Here is a 20,228-nt window from a genome sequence, read left to right as displayed (position 1 = left end):
AAATTCATTCAGGAATAACAAAGATCAAGAATGTCAAAGGAAGTAATAGCAAAATGCGTGATGAAAGGAAACCTGGCAGGATCAGATCTCAAATTATACCACCTCTCTCCAAAATAAAGTGACAGTGGTTAAAAAAAAGAGAGGTTGATTAAATACATAATATGCAGAAGCAAATGAGGACATTAGCCTAGTGTTTGATAAACACAAAGATTCTCATCTATTGAAAAAAGAATTATATGATAAAGTCTATTGGGAAAATAATAAAGCAATTTAGCAGAAACTACAGAACATCATACCATAAAAAGAAATTCATTATTAAAATTACTGAGAATGACAGAATCATAGACAGCATAATGAACAAATATGACTATATAAAATTTAAGTTTTTGCAAAAATAAAAATAATGCAGCTTAAATTAAAAGCAGTAAAATTGTAAAATAATCTTTATATAAAGTTTCTTTGATAAATTTTGTTTTTCTAAGATACACAGAAATTTAACTCAAATTTCTAACAGTGGGAGATATTCTTCAATAAAAGAATATTTATAGGCAGTTTGCTGAGTTTGATATCCAATCTATTAAAATACACATGAAATAATGCTCCACAACACAAATGCTTTGATAAATGCAAATTAAAACAACTCAAGTTCTATTTAAATTTGTCAGTTTAGCAAGTATGATAAAATGATAAATGTTGGAGGGGATGTGAAAAAAAACAGATACATTAATATTAATGTACTTACTGGTGTAACTGTAAATTAGCCACATCATTCTGGAAAGTAATTTGGAACAATGACTTAATTATTCAACCACATATGCTATTTGACCAAGCAATATTAAATATCAGAAAGAGATCAAAGAAGGAGGAAACGGACCTCATGAACAGAAATATTTGCAGCAACCATTCTAATGGCAAAGAAATGGAAACTAAAAAGGTACTCAACAATGGAAGAATGGCTGAAAAAATTACAATTTCAATGTAATTAGACTATAACTCTCTCCTAAAAAATTGGAGAAGAGTAGGATTTCAGAGAAAACTGAAACACATGAATGAACTGATACAGAGTTAAATGAGAAACAGGAGAAAATTTATTACAATAACAATAATATTGTAAATAAACAACTCTGAAAAACTTGATCAACATAATGACCAATCATAATTCCAGAGGATTCATGACAAAACACCTCCTGATGGATAAGTGATGGAAGGCTGAAAGGGTTGTTTTGGTTTTTTTTTTTGGATACATGACTAATGTGGGAATTGCTTTTAATTACTTTTTCTTGACTATATACATGTGTATGGCACTTATACACTTATATGTTTTTCTTTTAAGAAGACAGGGAAGTGTGAAAGAGAAATGATTTTCATTTATTGAAAAAAAATTAAACCTAGAAAGGTAAATTTATTTGAACAAATGGAGAGGCCCATATGATGATGGAGTGCTTATATTCTATTAATGGGAAAAGAAACAAATATACTTTCTGAATCTTAATGTGTTCAAATGATATTAAGAGAGTTTAATAAGAAAAATATAAGACCCAGGGGTGGATTGTGTAAGTTATCAATCAGTATTTTAATGAGGAAAGAGAAGAGAAAGAAAAAGTTAGAATATATTACCGTACAAATGAGTAATGAATTAAAAAGGAATGGAATTTGCTATCTCTTATGAATAGGGTACATAAGAAGAGAATATAAAAATGGAGAAAAGAATAACTCACATGAACTCCACACTTCTCTGAAATGGACAAAAAAAAGTTGAACACAAAGAATTTGATTTTCTATATTAAGCTCAAGAAGGAAACAAGTAGATATGAAGGATGGGTTTAAAAAGGCGGATAATACCTAGATGGGAATCATCTGAAGCAAAATAAACTTTCTGTTCCTAAGAGAGAAGTTAAAAAGGGGAAAAAAAGGGAAATTAAAACAAAACAAAACTAGAATCTAATAGGGTAGCAAGTAATTTGGAAATGGTTAAATTTAAATTACATACAAGATAGATTACATATTAATGTACAGTAAGAAACAATAAAAAACATTTGCAGAGAATCCTGAGTAGTATGAGATAATATGGAGTGAGTAGAATTAGAATAATGTATATAAGAACAAGACCATAAAGGAAAATAATTTAAAAATACATAAGGACTCTTCTTACTTATTTCCAGGTGACAGATTCAACATACAGAAAAAATATTTTTTTTGTATGAACTCAGTTTATTTGACTTGTTTTGACTTAACGCTTATCTGACAGATGTTTTCCTCCCCTGTCCTTTTTAATGGGGTAGGGGGAAGCTATGTTGGAAAATTGGTAAGGATTATAAGAAAAGATGGGCATCAAAACATTTAAAAATGCATAGAAAAGAACAGAAGAAAAATCAAAAGAAAGTATAGCCAAGTAGAACAGTTTTGAAAGTCACAAATGACTTTCCTTTTAAAACAGCAAATAGCATGAAAAGGAAATTCCTGGTTACATATATAATACTTTTTTTTGTGTTCTCTGTATACTTTTTATGGGGGGGTATCAGAGGTTATTAAAAAAACAACAACAGTAATAATACAAACAGGAGTAAGCCATCTACAAAACTGTTAAGGAATTCAAATTCTTAAGACATAATAAATAGATACCACTCTTTATATGGAGGTTATATTCAGTCCTTGACATCATTCCAGTTCTTCAGTTTCATCATAATGAAATCAATTTTCTGAATTTTAGATGATAAAAGATAAGGACTGAATAAATTTGTGCATCCAAACATTAGCATTACTAAGGAGCAGTATTATTAAGTAGCAGCATTAAATATGTACATTCCAGGATATATATATTGTTACTGCTGGCATTTTCTAAATAGCAACTTATAAAGCTCCATAGAGACTGAATAGGCCTAGCTAACAGCTAAGGAATGAATTCTTTGCACAGACAAGTCTGAATAAAGAATTAGTGAGAAAAGTAGGATTATTTTTTTTATATGCTTTTAGGATAAAAATGATTATACCTTGACATTCTACAGCTTTATTATCAATTTTTCAATCATTAATATTTAGAGTCAAACAAAATGCTATAATTTTGAACATGAATTTTCTTGATGTTGACTATAAGTTTTTGACATAAAAAGTCTTTGAATTAGAAACAGTGCCAAATGAAATAGAAAGTCGGTGACATTAGGATTATAAATACTAAAGGGACAGGAGTTATTTTCTAAGACTCCAAGAAAAGTCAAGTAAATAAGCATTTACTAACTAATCAAAACAACAAGCTTTTAAAATGAACCTTAAAATAAAAAAAGCAAAGAAATAGGAGCCATTCTAAGAAAAGTGAGTAGTTAATTGTGTACTTGCCTCTAACAAGATGTCACAAAAAATAGGGCAAAGGAGAATATATCTTGTTCATAAGATTATGTATTATTTCATTAATTTATAATATGCTTTTAAAAGCTAATATAAAAAACCAAAATTTGTAAAATCAGAGAATTTTAGAGTTATAAGTCACATAATCTAATTCCCTTCCAAATGTTTGAATGTTTTCTACAAAATTCTTTGAGGGAAAGAATGTCTTAAAAAAAAACCAAACTAATATTTTCCAACCAAAAAATTTTAAATCTGTCTAAAAATATTATTCAATAATCAGAACTATCACCAGCAAATGAAAAATAACAATGAGTTTAGGGAAAACCCCCATACATCTGTGCTTATTAATTTAATTTGGCCAAAATACATTTATCTTACCTGATTTCCAAGTTTATCACTTCAGTCAATTCTCCAAATTTTATCTCTTCTACCTGTAATTCTTTAACAGCATCCAGTATTTTTTGTTGGTCTCTAATATTAGTAATTCCACTCTAAATTTAAAAATTTTTGAGGTACTATGATTAGGAGAGTTATACATAAGATTTCTAGTAAAGGTAGTTATTTGATAAACGACATACTGAAATAAAGACAGCAATTGGACCTGTGATCTCACTTACACAGGAAATTCCTAAATGAAGAAAATTTCATAATAAATGCAGGTATCTTCTTTATAATCACTATTCTTAAAGAGTTATATAGAGCCCAATTTCTCAAAATGTTAAATGACAATGTAATATCAATAAATGTTTGATTTGTATACCTGGGATAACGTAAGAATTTCTTGGGTTAAAAGAGTTTGTGAATAGAAAAAGTTTAAGAAAACCTGGTCTGGAACACTAAGAGGTTATTTGATTTGCCTTTTTTTCTCTTATTTCTAGTATATTATATAAATAGCTTTTTTAAACGTAATTATTCTCATCCTATCTCCCTGATTAGACTGTGAACACCTTAAGAATAAGGAATATCTTTAATCTGTCTGTATCCTCATCACTAAACACAGTGCTTGGCTGTAGATGTTTAATAAATACTCATTGCCTAGGCTGGCTTATACATAGCCAATATATGTTTAAAGTAGGATTTAACTGATTGAAAACTGAATCCATGGCCAATTCTTTCTTTCTATTCATTATAATATGATATTGCAAAAATGAATTTAACAATTTTCTAATTCAATATCAGTTAAATTTTAGTACATATTTTTTATGTTTTCATTTTAGGAATTTTTTATGTTTACTATGTTTATTTTTATTATATTACTATTTTTACTAACAAATTATTGTTAATAAGTAATTATGTCAATAAGTAATAATTGACATAATTACTTAATAATAATTTTGATATAAAGTCTAAAAAGAGTAGGCAATACTGAGACTCCAATAGAGAAATAAACAATATAGTTGGATTTTATTTTTAAAAAAGGGGTCAGTATATGTACAGATTATAACATTCAGCCTCTCTCCTGTATCAGACCTCTTCTATTTTTAATTCAATAAAGTAACAGCATGTAGTCTTTACTACGAAGTTTCCCATTTCATCCAGGGCCATCTCCAGTTATCTTGATTTATATTTTGCCATTGGATCCAGATGGCTCTGGAGGGGAGAGTGAGGCACTTAAATCCAATGTACTTGCATGTCATGGTATCATTTTCCTGATGTCATGGCCCTCTAAGAAAACAAAGGACAAACAATGCTGTCCAAACAGTAACTGCTCATTAAAACCACTAGATGGCAAGACAATCATACACTTTTTGCAAAGATCCTATGGAGTAGATGCAATATCTGAGAGATTTACTGAAAGAATCAAACTCAATAATGGTCTAGTGTTTATAAATATATTTTGTATTCAAAATGCAAACAGTATTTTGCCCAAGTTGAGACATCTTTACAGTTCAAATAAAAAACAAATTAACAGTGTAATTGTGCCTTTTAATTTTTTTTTGGTAAAGCAAGTATAGGAAACTGGTGACTTAAAAAAAAGGAAAAGGGAAAAACTCAATTATCAGTTAAAATCCTATTCTAGAATTTAAAACAAAAAATAATAACTTTCAAAAATATGTTAATACAAAAATATAATACAATGCAATGGTATCAGAAATACTAGCCTCTGTGAAGTCTTCCTTTCTCATTGTCAGAAGTTGCCGTAAGGTTATGTCTCTTTCCTGGATAAAAAGACAAACAAACAAACAAACAAAAAAACTATTAATTCAGTAGAAGGAAAAAAACTTTCCATAATACATATCAAATACAAAATTATTCCAATCTATTATAGAATATAAAACTTAAACTTTGGTTCTGAACTTTAGTTCTAAACATTCCCTTTCCAAACTAGATCTATCAAATTAACTGTAAGTTTTACTTCAATAATACGATTCATTTCTACTGTTATGTCATACTAATAAATGTCCTTTAACTCAGGGTTTCTTTAACTTGAGTTTTCCAGATGAAAATTCAAGGCCAACTGGAGTAAAGAATTCCAAATAGATAGTGGAATTACATGAAAGGAATGATTACAGAATAGTGGGATTCAGAAGAGACTGACTATTCTTTAAGAACTAGTGTTTTCAAATAAAGTTAGATCTAAATGGGAGAATATCAAGTGCTCATGGAAAAGCCAAGATAATATAATAGAAATGACAATTCTACCTAAATTAATCTACTTATTCAGTGCCATACCAATAAAACTGCCAAGAAGTTACAGAGCTAGGAAAAAATAGCAATATACATCTGGAAGAACAAAAAGGGAATCAAAAAATTAATTAATTAAAAAATACAAATGAAGATGGCCTAATTGTACCACACCTAAAACTATATTATAAAACAGTGGTCATCAAAACTATTTGGTACTGGCTAAGAAATAGAATAGTTGATCAGTGGAATGAGTTAGGCTCACAAGACACAATAGTCAATTTCTATTAGTAATCTTTTGGGATAGGAACTCACAAAATTGCAGGAAAATATTATGGCAGAAACTAGGCACTGATCAACACCTAACATCCAATACTAAAATAAGGACAAAATGGGTTCATATAGGATACTATACGCAAATTAGGAGAACAAGGGATAGATAGTCTACGTCTCAGATCTGTGGAGAAGGAAGGAATTTGTGACCAAACTAGAGAACATTATGAAATGCAAAATGGATAATTCTGATTATAATGAATTAAAAAGGTTTTATACAAATAAAACCAATCAGACAAGATTAGAAGGAAAACAGAAAACTGGGAAAACCTGATAAAAGACATTTCTAAAATATATAGATAACCGACTCAAATTAATAATAATACATTCTCCAATTGATAAATGGTTAGATATGAATAGACAATATTCAGATGAAGAAATTAAAGCCATTTCTAGTCATATGAAAAAATGCTCTTAATCACTATTTATCAGAAAAATGCTAACTAAGACAGCTCTGAGATACCACTACACATCTCTCAGATTGGCTATGATGACAGGAAAAGATCATGATGAATGCTGAGAGGATGTGGGAAAATTGGGACACTAATACATTGTTGGTGGAATTGTGAATTGATCCAACCATTCTGGAAAGCAATTTGGAGCTGTGCCCAAAGGGCTATCAGTGTACATATCTTTTGATACAACAGTGCATTACTGGGCCTATATCTAAGAGATCATAGAAAAGGGAAAAGGACCACCCACAAATGTAAAAATCTTTGCAGAGCCCTTTTTATAGTGTCAAGGAATTGGAACTGAGTGATGCTCATCAGTTGGGCAATGGCTGATTAAGTTTAAGTATATGAATGTTATGGAATATTGTTCTATAAGAAAAGATCAGTAGGATGATTTCAGTAAGGCCTGGAGAGACTTACATGAACTGATGTTGAGTGAAGTGAGTAGAACCAAGAGAACATTGTACACAGCAACAAGAAGATTATATGATGATTAATTTTGCTCTTTTCAACAGCAAGATGATTGAGGCCAGTTCCAACGGACTGGTGATGGAAAGAGCCATCTGCACCCAGAGAGAGGACTATGGGGACTGAGTGGGGATCACAACACAGTATTTTCATCTTTTTGTTATTGTTTTGCTTGCTTTTTTTGTTATTTTTTTTCTTTTTGATCTGATTTTTTTGTGTGCAGCATGATAAGTGTGGAATTATATACAGAAGAATTAACACATGTTCAAGCTATAGTAGATTACTTGCTGTGTAGGAGAGGAAAGTGAAAGGATGGAAGGGAGAAAGATTTGGAACACAGGGTTTTATAGGGTGAATATTGAAAACTATCTTTTGCATATATTTTGAAAATGAAAAAGCTATTATAGAAAAAGAACTAGTGTTTTGCTAAAAAGGAAAATTGTTGTGGAGTGACTAATAGCCTAATAATCTTGAAATTGTATGTATGTATTAGATGATATTTAAGAATCACTAAAACACACTTCCAGATCCATTGTAAAAAGAAAAAAAGTTTCCTAAATTAAAAATAATTATAAAGGTCTTTGACATTGTAAAAGTCTTGCTGAATGTAATTTCAGAGTAAAATACACTATTTTTTTTTTAAAAAAGAAAACTTACTTTTAGTAATTCTGTCATATGTTCAAGTCCAAGTCCATGTAAAAATACTTCCAGATCACCAAAAGCTGTATATGAGCTATATATATATATATTCATAACAATTTGAGGAGAGAAGAAAAGCACATAAACAAGTAACTAATATTTATCAAATATTCACATAAATCAAAGATTTTTATATACATAAAATAGACACTAAATGCATTAAAGTAAATATCAAGACTTCTGAAGTGTAAAAGATATAAAGGGTATTTAAGTTGTGATCAAATACGGAATGCTTTCCCAATAATTTCCTAGTTTAGAACTATCTTTTGGTATTGAAGTTAACATTATTATTAGCTAGTCACTCACCTGAATTTTTTAGTTTAATTGATTAATGGCCTTAAACTATAGGACAATTTTTTTGACTTATAAGAAATACTACCTTCTTATAAATAGGAACCAAAAACAAGGTACAATATTACTTGAACACCATTATGAACCGACAGTCAGGAAGGCCCAAGTTTTATATTCAGCCTCAGATACTTCTTAGCTGTTTGAGCCTGGGCAAGTCAGTTCCCTCAGCTGTAAAATGGGGATGAAAATAATAATACATAGCTTCCAAGGTTGTTGTGAAGATCAAATGAGATTATATTATAAAGCATTTTGCAGACTTTAAAGTAAGTGCTATATAATCAATCAGTAAATATTTATTAAGAGTTATACTATGGATTAGGTAGGGTAGGTAGTAAGTGGCTAAAGCCTTGGGTCTGAGTTCAGCTATGGCCTCAAACATTTACTAGCTGTTGGCAAATCACTAACCCTGTTTGTCTTAGCTTCCCCATCTGTAAAATAAGTCGGAGAAGAAAATATCAAACCAGTCCAATATCTTTGCTGAGAAAATCCTAAATGGGGTCATAAAGGACTTGGATGGATAAAAAACAACAAAAGGTGCCAGACTACTATGCTAAGCAGTGGTGATACAAAAAGAGGCACAAGACAGTCCCTGTCCTCAAAAAGCTTACAATCTAATGGGAGAGGTAACATGCAAGTAAATATATGCAAAACAAGCTATGTAGGAAATAACTAACAGAGGAAAGACAAAGTAGGTTGGGAAAAGGAGGTAGAGATTTTTTGGCATGGAGGAAAAGTAAGAAGGAATGCCTGGAACAGAGATGAAGTACCTTGTTTGTGGAACGGCCAGGAAGTCAGTGTCACTGAACTGAAGCATCTGTGTTATAGAGGAAAGTGTAAGAAGATTGGAAAGAAAGGAGGGACCTAGGTTTTTGAATGTCAAACAAAGCATTTTATATTTGATCACAGAGACAATAGAAAGTCATAGGATATTAAGTAGGAAGGTGATATGATAAGTCCTGAGTTTTATGAAAATAATTTTAGTGTCTGAATGGAGAATGGATTGGAGTGGGGAGAGGCTTGAGGCAGGAAGATGGAAGACCCATCAGCAGGCTACTTCAATAACTAAAGTGTCTGATGATGAGGTCATGTATTAGAGGGATGGCAATGAGAGAAAGAGAAGAGAAAGGAGTATATATTTGGGAGATGTTACAAAGGTGAAATCAGCACTCCTTGGCAACACCTTGGGGTGTGTGTGTGTGTGTGTGTGTGTGTGTGTGTGTGTACGTGTGTACGTATGTATGTATGTGTGATGGTGTGTGTGTGTACACGTGTGTATGTGTGTACGTATGTATGTATGTGTGATGCCCTCAACAGTAACAGGGAAGGTGGGAGGTGTTGGGAGTAGGGTGCAGTGGGATATGTTTAATTTGTGATATTTTGGTGAAAAATTTGAAATGTGGTTTATTTCAAATGAAATCATCCTAGCTTATTGCAATATTAGGTCAACATATAACTTACAATATTCGTATTATTCAGTCACTCAATTTCTAACAAGTCACACAATTAATATTGAATTAAAATTTGAAATTATAGTGATGTAACTTTACCTAAATTTGTGCTCTTTTCCTGTATCACCATCTGTTGTCAAAAGTCTACATATAGCTTCTTCTTTAGTTAGGTGCTGGAGCTTTCCTTGCAATGGATTCACAGTCAAAGAAAGTAAAGTGAAGAGCTGAAAATTTTAACAAACTCATTTAAATAAGGGTAAAATTGATGATGAGATTCATTTTAACTTTTAAGTTTACTGAAACCCATGATCACTTACATCCTTAATAGGAATTTTAGTGAGGTGAAGGAGACAAAAAGTATTTTTTCAAAGTAATTTCTTAAAGAAAACAATTGGAAGATCAAGCATATTTAAAATTAAAATAAAATTAGGAAAGTTTCAAAAAATCTACCTCACATTAGAAAATACATATCAATGTGGAAATGCTTCTCTTCACATCTTAAGGTATATAACTCAAAATGTGAATGTCAAAATTTAAATAGGAAACAATCTAATTGACCAGTTCTTAGAGTATATTTTACACAATTTTGATTAATAATGTCAAAACATTTGATGCAAACAAAAAAAATCTCAATAATCTTTGGGAGATAATTTAACAAGTAAATGAGTATGGCAATATAATTATTATTGTATGAAATAAAATATAATCTATGTGTAAATTAATCCAGCTAAAGACTGCTTTCTCCAAGTTTCAGGAATAAAACATAAATATTAGAAATTTATTTGGGAAATTATTTTGACTTTACACAGATAATGTTAGTGACTCCAAGGCTCTTTTTTGTATTTTGTGTTTGACAATTAGAACAAAAGTTTTTTAATATATGGCAGTTAATTACCACAATGATCTTTTGATTTCATTCAACAAGCAGTGATATTAGTAAGCCTATAGTATGCAAGGTACCGATGATGACATATGAGAAATCAAATTTAGTATGCAATCTGCTGTCCTGATTTAAAAATTAATCTTTAATGTTTTATTTCGAATCTTATAATTTGTTCTCAAGACAAATATTCTGAGTTTTTTTGCACTATTTTACAGCAACCTTCAGTCATATCATTAAAATTCTGACTTGATACTAATGGCAACCAGGTAATTTACTAATAATATGCAAAAATTAATATTTACTAATATGTCAATCATGCTCTACAAAACAGTCTTTTATGTAAGGCTATTTATAAAGTATATGCATCATGACTACGTAGGTGCTCTTTTTCCATATTTATTTAGTTGATAGTAATACAATGAAATGCTATGCTTTGAATTAAATTTCTTTGAATTAAGATAACAAAACAATGTTACTTTCATATGTTCAAGTTTTGAGACAGCTATTTTTTTAAACAGGAAAATTAACTTCAAAGCCCCTACTGAATATTCAGTATGTTCAAATAAATACATCTTCATATAATTTCATTTCTGAATTTCTAAATTTTCATTTCTAAAAATTCATTTTGCCAAGTTTTTATACCTCAAATTTAGCAAATAATACAATTAAATTTATAGCCATATGGTATTAGGTGAAGTTTTAGTAACTCTTGTTTTTGAGAGGGAAAAGAGACTCATCATAGTTGAAGCTCTGATTGCTCATCAAATTCATCATTATGACATTATGAAACATTTTATTTCCGATAAAGCATTGGGTTGAATACATTTTCCTTTTCCTACCATCTCTTCCACCTTTGTAAGTTAGATTTTATGTTTGGGACAATACCTCTGGATGTTTATTTCGCTTAGCAATCTCTCCTGCTGTCTTTCCATCTTTGGTCTGTATTGTTTTATTAGCTCCTAGTTCAAGCAATTTCAAAACTACACTTTTATGACCCTGACGTGCTGCCCATGTTAAGGCCTAGAAAAGAAAAGAAAAAAGAGTAAAAGAGAAAACAAGGAATTTTTATTAAATAAATATCAATAAAAAGAATTAAATTTATATTATTATAGGTGTGTTTACTCCTAAAGTTAATTCCAAACCCTATCACATCCTAATTTTAATAAAAATAAAATAAAAAAAAAACCAAACTAAAGTTTTGTGGTTCCATGGAATAAAAAGATCTATCCAGTTAATATGTTAGTGCAAAATTTTTCTATAATATTTCTATTTGAGAGGCTAAGCTTAGTCTTTGTAGATAAGCAGAAGTTCTGCTTGCCTGAGACAAAAATCAAAGGAAGCAGGTGCCTTTTTCTGATATTAGATAAGGACATGTCCAGTGAGTCTATCACCTCCTAACTTTTACTAGTGCCTGAAGGATTTTTTTTTATATTATTATCTATGTTGTAGATATAAGATCTTCTAACATTAGAGAATAGAAAGAATCATACTGTGTAACCATTTTCATCTTGGGCATTTATTTCTGCTCCATGAGCAACAAGGAGAGCAACAACCTGGGCATGGCCTTCTCGAGCTGCATACATGACTGGAGTCATACATTTCCTGGGAAAAAAACAAAACAAAAATATTCAATATTTAAATGAGAATATTTGCTAATACTGTTACTAGCTTCAACTATGATGAGTCTTTTTTCCCTCTCAAAAACAATATTTTTAAATGGGTAAAAATCATATACCAATAACAGTAACCAAGAGGACTTCTTTATATTTTGTAATAATGTTTATACAGCACCCTCTAGTGAAATTCTATGTAATATTTACTTAAAAGAACGTCAATTTCATGAAACTTTAAACCTTTTCCACTCATATAAAAGGATTGATCAAGCTTGAACAAATCTGCATTTGAAGATTCTTACTCAGAAAATTTAAATTATTATACTCATACAATAATAAATAATAAAAATTATAATCTTTAATGTAAAAAATAATTTTCATTTATAGTCTAATTTTATTATCATGGTAGATTCTACTCCTGAGCAAAATTTTACTTCATTCATTTTAGAACTATCACCTTCATGCTACAAGGAGGCAGTGGAATAGAGATTTGTGCAAATATGATGTCAAAACAGACTATATCTACTTTCCAAGGATTAGCCTAACTAAATAAATATGGAGAGATTCATCATAACAGGAAGACATTTAGTAATACCCTTTAGTGATGGTAATTCATGAGGAAAAAAATTGTCATCAGTTCAGGATGGCCCCTTTATATTTCTGTAGTAATAACAATGGTACAGAAAAGGGAAAAGAGGTTGCTATGAGTAACAGTTTCTAGAATGTATTAACTTACCTGTTTGTACTTAAGTAATAAAGAGATATGGTAGTCAACATTTCTCATGTTAGTAAGTTATAAGTTAAAGTTTATATATATATGTTATAAGTTAAACTCATTTAGGAACCCTTATATAAATACTTTTATGAGATTTCCCTCTCGCTTTTCTGGATCATGAAATGAAGAAACAAAAAAACCACTATTACCAGGATAAATTAGCAAATATAATACTGAAACTCTTACTAAGGAGGATGGTGAAAAGTCATGATCAGTTTCAACACATAAAATACTGAGAAGCAGCAAAGAGGAAAAAAAAAGTATATTAAAAAAATCAGTGAGAGATCAAACTAAACTAATACATCAGAAAGACATTGAACAATGAAATTTGTAAGGATAATAAACAAGATAAAAAAATGGAAAATTTTAATCTGTTAAAAAAGCATTTAAGAGGCACTTAACGACATGTCAGGGACTATACCACAAAGAAAGGTTAAAAAAAACTTAGTCCCTATTTTCAGTGACTTTAGGTGGGGAGACAACAAGTAAAGAGTATTAAAAAACAGGATTTATATAAGGCATATTGCAGATAATCTAAGAAGATAGGCATTAATATAGAGGACCAGAAAATGATCTTATAGAAGGTAGAAGTAGGTCTAATTTAGATAGAGTGTACAAATAGAGTGTACAAAGGAAAGTACTTAAAATTTCTGGAAAGGTAGGCTAGATAAAGTCAGGCTTTGAAGGGCACTGAACATCAAACAGAAAAGTTTTTATTTTATCCTTGAGTCAGCAAGGAACTTCTTGAATAGGATAATTATAATTTTCAATTGTTCTTTAGGAATATCACTTTGATAGCTAAGTAGAAGATTCTTTGGAAAAGTAAAAAAAAAAAAACTTGAATTAATTCATTATGAGACTTATGAGTTTATTGTAGTACAAGTGAGAGGTGAGGAGAGGCCCAAGTAGATGAATAGATTAGAGTGAAGGCAAAAGGACAAACGGGAAAGATGTTATAGAAGGAGACAGGCTTGGCAAATGACAAAAATTTTAAAGATTATTCCTAGGTCGAGCACCTGGGGGATTGGAAGGCTAGTGATTCCCCGACAAAAGAAAAATTGGGAAGATAGGTACGTGGAAAAAAATTAATGAATTCTGTTCTAGTTATGCTAAGTTTAGGATGCCTATCTAATATGAAAATGGAAAGTTCCAATAAGCAGTTGATGATGTAGTTCAAAAAGGAGACTATATAAATCTGCAAGTATCTGATAATTGAAGCTTTTAGAGAAGTTATAAAAATCACTAAAAAGAAAAGATTTCAAGAGGGAATAGAACAGACACACAAGGGTGCCTATTAAATGCCTTTTAAAAAACATACTTAAATTTTCCATTTTTTATCTTATTATCCTTACAATTTCATCATTAAATGCCTTTCTGATGTTAGTTGTTTGATCTCTCACTGACTTTTTTGTATACTTTTTTTTCTCTTTACTGCTTCTCACTATTTTATGTGTTGAAACTGGTCATGTAACAGCATAGTAACTGTTAGTAACAGCATACATTCATAAAATATGGATAGGACATAGATGATGATACAAACAAAGGAAAATAAGGCAGGACAACCAAGAGAAAAAAAGAACAGTGTCATAAGAACCCAGAGAAAAACAATGTCCAAAAGACAGTCGTCAATAGGGTCAAAATGCTTTTATGATAATTTAGGGTTTACTCACTAAAAAGAAAGATGAAATCTTTGAAAATATTAGATTTGGTAAATAAAAGACAATTTAGGAATTTATAAAGCATTTTCTGTTAAATAACAAAAGTCACAAGCCAAAATATAAGGTATTAAGAAGAAAGAAATGGAGACTTCTTGTTCTATAAATATGGATATAAAACACAGAATGCTAACTTAAATTATGCTTCTGAACAGTAGTGAAGATGTTTCAGAATTTTATTGTGCAAACTACTAATTTATTATATTGTCTGATCTCAAACTCTCATTGATCATCCCCAATTGATGTCCAAATTCCCCCCAGTATAGTTCCCAATTTTTTCTTTACTCCTCAAATCCAACTTCAAGTCTTTTTCAGCACAATATTTTAGCTCATACTTTATTGAGAAAAAAGGCCATCTGCCATTGAGATCTCTTCCTTCCCCATTTCAACACTCTCTAGAAATTATTCAACATCCTTTCCTCCTTAGTTTCGGTCTCAAATGAAGAGATGGTCTTTCTCCTTGCTAACGTCATATAATTCAATCTCATCCCCTTGCCTTGGCTCTCTTGCTGCAAATTACTCCTAGTCATTCTTTCTTTAATAATTAATTTTTCTCCAGTACTTTCTTTTCCCTTATAGTCTACAAACTTCTCCTTAAAAACAAAAAACACACATTGAACTCTCATGTTTCTTTGAAGTTGGACAGGATGAAACTGGTGATTGAATTTGACCCTTTATGGTTTATTTTATTGAAAAGAAATGGACTAGAAAAGGTAAAAGTAATTAGAATGAGGCAACATTGTATAATAAAAGTTGCTTAAGTGCGGAAATAAAGGCACGAATGGAGAGCCAGAGAAGGAAGCATTTAGGTAAAAATGATATGATGAAAACTGAATTGATTGGAATACATGTCTGGGCAGAAAGAAGAAATCTTTAAGTTCATAAAACAGAAAAGTCTAGCAAAGAGCCATGATATATTAATAATGAGGGACTAAGTAAGTATTTAATGGTACACTCTTTCCTCCTTAAATATAATTTCTAAAAACCTGATTTTTGAAAAAGGTACTTTCTTATCTTAAAAGGTACATGAACCACTACATGGCAAATCTATTCTAGATCTAATTCTTCTCCATTCCCTTCTGGGGTTCATGCCTAATTCTCTGGATTTCTTTCTATATCATGTCACAGCAACTTTTTCACTATGGAAGATCACTACCTTAGGTCCATTTCTCTGAATGGTCAACTTATCAAAGAACCTCCATTTTAAGAAAAATGTATAAGCCAGCCATGTTTATTTCTTCATTTCACCCCACTTCATTGTCCATCCCAATTCTCCTGACTTCTTTCTCCAGCACACCTCTGAAAGGGTGCTTTACTCTGATGCTTCGGTTGAATCAAGTGACAACTGATTCTGTGACTAAAATTTCAATAACTTTTTCAACTCAATGTCTTTGTTAGTTACTTATAACCAGTTCGTTTTTTCCCATACCTCATCTCTTTTATTACTTCTTGCTGTTCAGCTGTGTCCAATGATTTGTGATCTCATGGACCATACTGCCCATGAGGTTTTCTTGGCAAAGATTACTAGACTGGATTGTCATTTCCTTCTCCAATAGATTGAAGCAAACAGAGGTTAAGTGACTTGCCCATAGTTCCACAGCCAGGAAATGTCTGAAGCTGGATTTGATCTCAGGAAGATGAGACTACAACACCCAGTATTCCTAGGCAATCTCCAAACCTATTTGATCTGAGATCAAATGAGGACAAGCACATTGGGTATGGTAAGGTTGCAAATATTTTATTCTTACCTATCCTTTTTTATAGTTTTAAAAATGTTTATTTTTTAAAAAATTAATTTATTTAATATAGTTTTTGTATCTAATAGACCTAAATTTAATTGTATATAGTTTTAACTTGTTTTTAATCTTTTTTATTATAGCTTTTTATTTACAAAATATATGCATAGGTAATTTTTCAGCATTGACAATTGCAAAACCTTTTGTTCCAACTTTTCCCCTCCTTCCCCCCACCCTTTCCCCCAGATGGCAGGTTGACCAATACATGTTAAATATGTTAAAGTACAAGTTAAATACATGTCCAAACAGTTATTTTGCTGTACAAAAAGAATCAGACTTGAAACAGTGTACCATTAGCCTGTGAAGGAAATCCAAAATGCAGGCAGACAAAAATAGAGGGATTGGGAATTCTATGTATGGTTCATAGTCAACTCCCAGAGTTCTTTCACTGGGTGTAGCTGGTTCAGTTCATTACTGCTCTACTGGAACTGATTTGGTTCATCTTGTTGTTGAAGTGGGCCTCGTCCATCAGAAATAATCATCATCTAGTATTGTTGTTGAAGTATATAATGATTTCCTGGCCCTGCACATTTCACTCAGCATCAGTTCATGTATTCTTACCTATTCTTTAAAGCTCAATGCAAATGCTACCTTCTCCAAGAGGCCTTTGGCAAAAAAAAAAAAAAAAAAAATTCTTTTGAATGTAATAAAACATTTTGTTTTGGAAATCTACAATTCAATATAATGTGTACATTATAGTTATTTATATATATTATCTTATCACTTAATGGACTGTGGCCTTCCTTGATTTCCCCTGTTGTTGGTGCTCCCTTAACAATATTTTGAGTATTTTTAAAATTCACTCATTTGTGAACATACTATATACTATTTTATCATGCATATCTGCTCCAGTAAGCTCCTAAAAACAAGGATTATTTATTTTTGTCTTTATAGTTCCTGTTTTTGAATAATAGGGACTTAATAATTGATAAATTCAATTATCTAAATTTTACTTCTTCGTCAGTATCTAACACAGCAGGCTATAAAGCATGTAAGAAATGTCTAGTCAAAAATAATTTTGTTCGATTTCCAGGTTAGGGCTCAAATTCACTACACTGTATTTGTAACTTTACCACAACTCATTCTGGAGCATAACAGATATATGAAACCATAATTATAATGAAGAACTACAATCTGAAAGTGACAATGGTTAATACAGTTCCATATCATAAGGGTTACGGGCATGGTGCCATCACAATTTGGAAAATTCATATAAAACTTTTTGGTCCTCCCTTTTTAATAGAGAAAAAGAGCTTTATTATGATATTAAAATATAAAATATGTTGATATTATATATATATGCACATATATATGTATATATATATATACATATATATATGTATATATATATAAAATATACACACATACACACACACGTATACACACACACACATTTTGTGTATTTCTGAGTTTCTAATCTGTTTCTCTGTGGCTTCCACACTCCTCCAACATTCCCATTTTGAAATATTGAACCTGCAATGGAGAAAGCCACAATGTGGAACTGTTATTAAGCTTTATGTTTATATATCTGAGTACTTGAACAAGAATCTCTTTTACCGGTCACCTAGGATCCAAAGTCAGTGGATATTTGGATAAAGAGCTATGGAAAACCCAAGTGAGATTACTATACTACAGCTCCAGATGGTTCTTCAAAACTTTATCATATATAGAACAAGAACTTCTTGTTGATTCTGGAATCCTATATATGTATGAGTAATGCCTACCAATATTTAACATTTTCCACAACAATAGCATTTATAGAACATTTGATAAGGTTTTTTTAAAAATATAAATGACAATCTGCAATACTACCAAATGCTCTTTTTCTCAAGTGAAAAAATATTTTGTAGCTCAATTTCTTTATCATTCTTTCTAGCTATTCCAAGAATAATTCCATGTTTTTGCCCAAGTCCCTATACTTCAATGAAGTATTGCTGGGAAGGCTATAAAATTTTCATTCTCACTGAGCTCCCTTACTAGTCTGTAAGTTTTAGGGGAAAAGTTGGTGCCCTTCTTAAATTTTATATCTTCCCCAACATTTAGCTAGTGCTTTATGCCAAATAGACATTTCAAGTTTGTTGAATAAATAATGGCTGTGAAACCACTATAGCTTAAGCAGATCTAACCACAGTAAACACACTAGGGAGAAAAAAAAAAAAAAAAAAGCATTTTCTTTGGTAATAGCACTTTTAAGCCAATACAATCACAAAATACTTTAAAACTTAATTTATAAACTATAACAAATTTTTCTAAATAACTTTTTATCTCATAAGGAGCTATTGTTGGCAAGTCCTTAATTCTGAGAAACCGTATCAAATTACTTATGCTATCTTTTTTTCATGATGATGTAATAGCATATTATATGATCACATAATTTTTAATTAAGATTCTTTGTGTACAAATCATAATCTTTTCATTTTTATGAGAAATACTGAAACCCAAAGAGAATCAATGATTTCGTTAGGGTCACAGGAGGAACAGGTAGCACAACAAGCAGCATGTAGGATTCTAAACTAAATACTTTATACTACAACAATTACAAAGAGATATGGACTATAATTATTGATTCAGCTTCATAGTTTCATGCAAATCACAGAGAAAAATCTCCTAAAAGATATCAATAACATTTTTATAATCAAAATATTCCCCAAATTATATTCCAGAGAACTCTGATGCTATGTAATACAAAGAAAATTTCTATGACAGTATTTTAATGTAGTGTTTCACCTTAAAATATAAATAAAATTATGTCTGGCAGGCAATAAGTACTTAAATGCTTACTGATTTAGTTTTTGTATCTAATAGACCTAAATTTAATTTTATTTATTCTGCACCAAAATTTTGCCAACCTTCATTTTTTTCCCCACACTTGTGGAATTCACTGAAAAAACTAAAGTGTTTTGGCTCCCAATACAATTACTATAATGGCATCAGCAAACAACAATATTTGAGATACTTCACCAAATTTATAGGATTATTTTGACTGGAATCTGCACTGTACCTTCTATCACCTAGGAAATCATTAAGGTAAGCACATATTTCACCCTTAAAGCTTAATTGTTGTTGACTTTTTGCAACATTTAATAAAATAATTTCTACTGCTATATGATTTTGAAGAATATAAAGATAAAACCTGGATTGAAAAGTGCTTTTAAGGCTGTTCTTTAAAAAAAATAAACTTAAATAAAAAGAGGAAAACAAAGAACATTTCCATTTACAGAGAACATAAAAAGATACAATATAAAACCATGCATTTCCATTTCAGACTGTTTATTCTTTTTAAAATTATGCAAATAACCACAATATTACATCTTATTTCAAGGCTACCCAGTTATTCTGTGCTTTTGTTCTCTGCTATACATTTCTTTTCTCCCACCTTCATTGCCCAACCTACTCTACAGAAGTCTACAATTAAACACATACATACATATATGTATGTGTGTCTATGTGTGTATTCAAAATATAAATGAAAAACCATACTACATAAGCTTCTTTTTATCTTTTTTTCTGGAGATTACTGCTTTTCTTCAAATCTTGGAAACAATGGTTTTATTTATATAAACTGTTTTAAATTTAATGTAATCTAAACTTTCCGTTTTACACTTCATAATGTTCTCTTTCTTGTTTATTCATACTGAATAGTACCTGAAAGGTAATGTTGGATGTTCTAATTTTCTTGTGATATCTCCTTTTCTATCTAGGTCATGTATCTATTTTGTCTTACTCAG

At 30.6% G+C, this 20,228-nt stretch overlaps 1 protein-coding gene across 1 annotated transcript in view; it reads right to left on the bottom strand.

The window, feature by feature from the left end:
• Positions 1–20,228, bottom strand: part of ASZ1 (ankyrin repeat, SAM and basic leucine zipper domain containing 1) — a 79,531-nt gene that overhangs the window by 38,908 nt on the left and 20,395 nt on the right. The window contains exons 5-10 of the mRNA XM_074268209.1: positions 12,092–12,203; positions 11,487–11,621; positions 9,818–9,942; positions 7,878–7,953; positions 5,445–5,501; positions 3,721–3,833 (exon numbers count right to left, since the gene is read on the bottom strand). Coding sequence (XP_074124310.1) covers positions 3,721–3,833; positions 5,445–5,501; positions 7,878–7,953; positions 9,818–9,942; positions 11,487–11,621; positions 12,092–12,203 — 618 coding nt within the window. The remainder of the gene's footprint in view (positions 1–3,720; positions 3,834–5,444; positions 5,502–7,877; positions 7,954–9,817; positions 9,943–11,486; positions 11,622–12,091; positions 12,204–20,228) is intronic.

Source organism: Sminthopsis crassicaudata, chromosome 5, assembly GCF_048593235.1.
Source record: "Sminthopsis crassicaudata isolate SCR6 chromosome 5, ASM4859323v1, whole genome shotgun sequence".
NCBI lineage: Eukaryota > Metazoa > Chordata > Mammalia > Dasyuromorphia > Dasyuridae > Sminthopsis > Sminthopsis crassicaudata.
Note: the sequence above shows the minus strand (reverse complement) of the source record. Positions and strands in the feature narration are given on the sequence as shown.